General features: G+C 39.7%; 1 protein-coding gene across 1 annotated transcript; it reads left to right on the top strand.

The window, feature by feature from the left end:
• Positions 1-760: 760 nt before the first annotated feature.
• On the top strand, positions 761-1,432 carry LOC147894955 (uncharacterized). Its single transcript, XM_087384271.1, has one exon. It carries the CDS (start codon positions 761-763, stop codon positions 1,430-1,432), a length of 672 nt encoding a protein of 223 aa, XP_087240397.1.
• Positions 1,433-4,275: the final 2,843 nt, after the last annotated feature.

The following is a 4,275-nucleotide window of genomic DNA, read 5'->3' as shown; positions in this document are numbered from 1 at the left end:
GAGAGAGAGAGTATATACTCTATTATGCACCAAATTCACTACTCATGTATGCCAACATAATAGATTGAAAACATCGCACACACACACACACACACACCCCTTGCTAAGTGTGGGTTGAATTCTTTGATAAGTGTGCTCGTAATGCTTCTCTCCTCAATGGCCCCACCCCCTTGCTTCCCTCTGCGTCTCTCTGTCTCTCTCTCTTTCTCTCTCTCTCTCTCTCCTTGCTTTGGTTCCTTGATCTCGTCGTCCTCCTCATGCCTTACCCCCTGCCCCCCCCCTCTCTCTCTCTCTCTAAGTCTCTCTCTTTCTCTTTCCCCCTTCCCCGGCCCCCTATGTGTGTGTGTGTACGAGTTTCATAGAAAAGTGTGTGTGTGTACCAGAGCCTAGGTCCTCACCTCGTGTTGCCGTGAACACATGAAAGCATGCCCCTTCTCCTTCCTACCCCAAGTGTGTGCACATGTGTGATGAAGAAGCCCGTGGGTGACACAATGATCCAAGAGAGAGGGCAAAAAAAAGGCCATGCAAATGCATGGGGAAGAGACGTGCGCAATCAACGACGATGAGGAGACCAACCTGAAACGCACCTACTTGGGCAAGCAAATGCGTAGTGCTTGTGTGCAGATCAGATGGAATAGTGGAGTAGTATTGTGACGAATTCTGGGCACCGACATCCCCACCTACCTTTCCCCATTGCTCCTTCCATTACCTTCCCTCTATAACGCCTCCCTTCTCGCCCCCCTCCTCCTCCCCTCCCACCATGAAAAATAAAGCTTGGAAACCCTCCCGTGATTTCCCCTTCCCCCTTGACACCGCTTCCCCTTTTAGCCGCCTCTGCTTCTTCTCCCTCACCGTCTTCGTCTTCCTCCTCTTCTGCATCGGCACTGTCTTCTTGATCGCCTTCCTCGTTGTCCACCCCCGTGCCCCTCTCTGGGATGTCACAGACCTTCAGATCACCAGGTTCAGTGTCGGAAACGCTTCGCTCAGGTTCTCTCCGGTTCTAAACGTCGATATGCGAGTCAATATCACCGCCCAGAATCGGATCAAGAAGCAGAAATTATGGTACGAACCCACGACTGTAGCGGTGACTGTGTTCCAGCAGCTCGGGGGGAAGGACGTCATCCCTCCGTTCCATCAGGAGCCTCAGCAAACCAGTGAACAGCAAGCATTCATTAGGGGTCGCGAGCTTGTAATCACAGAACAGGATGAAGTGGTAAAGGTGCAGGATCTCGTCAATAACAACACTCAGACTGTTGATGTTCACGTAGACGTTTATATTCTTGCAAAAGTAAGGATCTTGGAGTGGCTAACACATCATTACAACATCCGGGTACAGTGCGATGTGAGCGTGAGTTTTGCTCAAGCCCGGCAAGAATCGAGTTTAGTATCAAAAACTTGCCAGGAGGAAAAACACTGGCTTTCGCGCTCTTGAGAATTGCTGTATCCGAACCTGTCTGCTCAGTTTTGCTAAAACTGGTGACAATCTCGTACAAACATTAGAGTCCGCAACGAGCTGGGTTATCATCTTATGTATTGTAGTGTGTTTTGTAAGCCTCAAGCTTATGTTTGTGAAAAAAATAATCCATAGAGCATAGTGGTTCAAATTTCAAGTAATTCGTTGCGGATTATCGTCTTATGTATTGTAGTGTGTTTTGTAAGCCTCAAGCTTATGTTTGTGAAAAAAATAATGCATAGAGCATAGTGGTTCAAATTTCAAGTAATTAGATGAGGATCTATCATCTTATTGACATGCTTGGTTATAAACTCTCGGATTGTCTTTAAAAAACTAGAGATTTTGAAAAAATGAAGTAACAAATGAAATCACTCTAAGTGACAACAAACTCTTTGTGAGGCATAGCTAACACTACAACAAATATTCATTTGTTCATTGTGCACATTAAATTAATAATATTGAGACTTGATATAACTTTGATGTTTTATGGTAGAAAATATAGCCAAGAAAGTTGTAACATGGCTTGAAGCATGTGTAGTTTGCTCACGCCCCAAGAACTAATTGACTAGTGACAAGTGAGTCAACATCCCACTAATGACAAGTGAGCCCATACAATGAGATGTTGCTCAAAAGCTATAGTGTCCACTAGTGAAAGCATTAATCAAGTAGGAATTCCACATTTTGTAAAATTGTATTAGTGTGAATGAGGGAATGGGATTATTTCAAGATTGGAGTTTTTTGGGAGGAGCCACTCTCTACTCTCAATCCTACTCCTAATAATTCACAGACCACTAGGTATGCTTAGCTATTAATATTAAATCTTTGCGAAAGTTTTTAAGATCATTTTTTAAGCTTCACAATATTAGTAGAATGTAGTATTTTTATATATATTTTCTTTTGAATTTTGAAGGAAAAAATGTAAATCCTGGCAGAACTTTAAAATCTTTTGCATAAAAGTTTCAAATCTTGGCGAATGTTTCAAACATTTATTTTAATTAGGGCATACAAACTTTCATCGCCAATATAAAAGTTTAGCAACTTAATGAAACTAACTTGAAAAAATCATTCCTATTTAACATGGGCAAAATGCAATGCTGGACAAATGTCTCCCTTGCTACTCTTAATCCAATTTTCAATTAATTGCTAGATAGTTTTATCAAGCATTTATGCTCTTTTGATATGTTTTGATTTTGTTTTATTCATTTTCTTACCTTTTTTAGAAGGATTGTCCTCTTAGGTGCATAAGGGAAATTCAAGTCTCAAGGAGAAGCACATTTCCAACTTTATATACCATTTGTGTTGTGTAATGAGACAACTTAGAAAGGAAAAATACATGAGATATATGATTCTCCTTCTTAGTTTCTTATGATGGAATTATACCATGTGCTTTTCATTCATTTTATTTAATAGTTACCTTAATATCCACTATCTAGCCCTTGATTTCCTCGTAATTTTCTAGAATTTTAAATCAAGATCACCTTCATTGTAGTAATACTAATGGAATCACACGTTTGAGACCATTTGAGATAGACTATTTTACACTTCTTTAAAGTGAACCTAACCCACACTTTCTGACTTTTAAACTTTGCACCCTTTTGGATCTCACCTAACTCCACATTATGGTTCTCATTACGTAACTCATTCTAGATGAAACCCCTTAATTTGTATGAAATTATTCAATCTCCCTCACTTAGCTTCTTGAGAGAGGCATTTTCAAAAACCATTGCAATTAGCATGATATGAACGACAAGGGGAGATCACAAAAATTTATATTGGATAATCTATTGGAGAGAGAATCAAGAAACATAGAAATGAGGCAATTCAATCTTACAAAATTCCACAAATAAAAAAGGCTAAATGGATTATGAATCACCATCATATGTGCAAAGAATTATAAAAAAAGATCACTTTAGCTTGGTTTTGTCCTCCTCTCATGGTGTTGTTGATTCAAATACACATAAGGACCTTTTAAGAAACTAGATTAATCCCAAGTAAGAATTGATTTCTATGTTTATTGAGAACAGAGAGAAAGATAGAAAGAATGATCTATTAACATCTGTAGAAGACCTCATGGGTCTATGAGACAAAGTACAAATAACTAAAAAGGGACTTACTACGTTTGAATAGCTAGACAGTCAAGAGAGTGCACAAAGAGAACTCCTCCTGATTTATTATAGTGCATAACTACCTTTCGAAATACTATTATAAGGTGGCCTTTATAAAATCAGTTTAAGACAGTCTTTGGGTTTGGATTTAAAATCCTTAATCAATGCTTGCCCATCTTGATAACTACCCATTTTCCTACTTTGTGTGGTTCCTTGACCTTGGTGAGTTCACTAGTTCTTTGTTTGAGCTGGATCAGGGTGAGCTCTTTAGATATCCAAATCTTTGTACCCTTTAGGTATGTGTTCATCTAAGGATATTAACTCTGGTTGCCCTCCCTATGAAGTAGACATTGCTTGTCTGCACCTTGTTTGCCATTTTGACCGTTCATCTCATTCAACTTGCGAAACTTCCTGCTTAAGACATATGCATATATCATCTATGTCTTTCTCCTTGTCATCGTGAAGTCAACCATAGTTCAGCCCCAATGCGTAAGGTCGTTGTATTTTTCCTTCTAGATTCCTCGAAAGAGAACACTCAAGAAGTTTTTATTACTCTCTCATTCACAATCTCTCACAAGGACGGTGCCTCAGCAGAAGGCAAAACCATGCTCTGATACCATGCCAAAGTGAGGGATCAAGGAGGATCAAAGCACCACAAGAGAGACATAGGGTAGCAAACACTCAATCTGTTGCAATGTGTGTAATCAGAAATACATG

Source organism: Dipteris shenzhenensis, chromosome 13 (genome assembly GCF_047967505.1).
Source record: "Dipteris shenzhenensis isolate YYH24624 ecotype China chromosome 13, Dip_SZ_1.0, whole genome shotgun sequence".
In the NCBI taxonomy this organism is placed as follows: domain Eukaryota; kingdom Viridiplantae; phylum Streptophyta; class Polypodiopsida; order Gleicheniales; family Dipteridaceae; genus Dipteris; species Dipteris shenzhenensis.
This window is presented reverse-complemented; position numbering and strand designations above follow the sequence as displayed.

Bases quoted from the DNA above. Each gene is read 5' to 3' on its own strand.
- LOC147894955 (XM_087384271.1), top strand. From the start codon at position 761: ATGAAAAATAAAGCTTGGAAACCCTCCCGTGATTTCCCCTTCCCCCTT.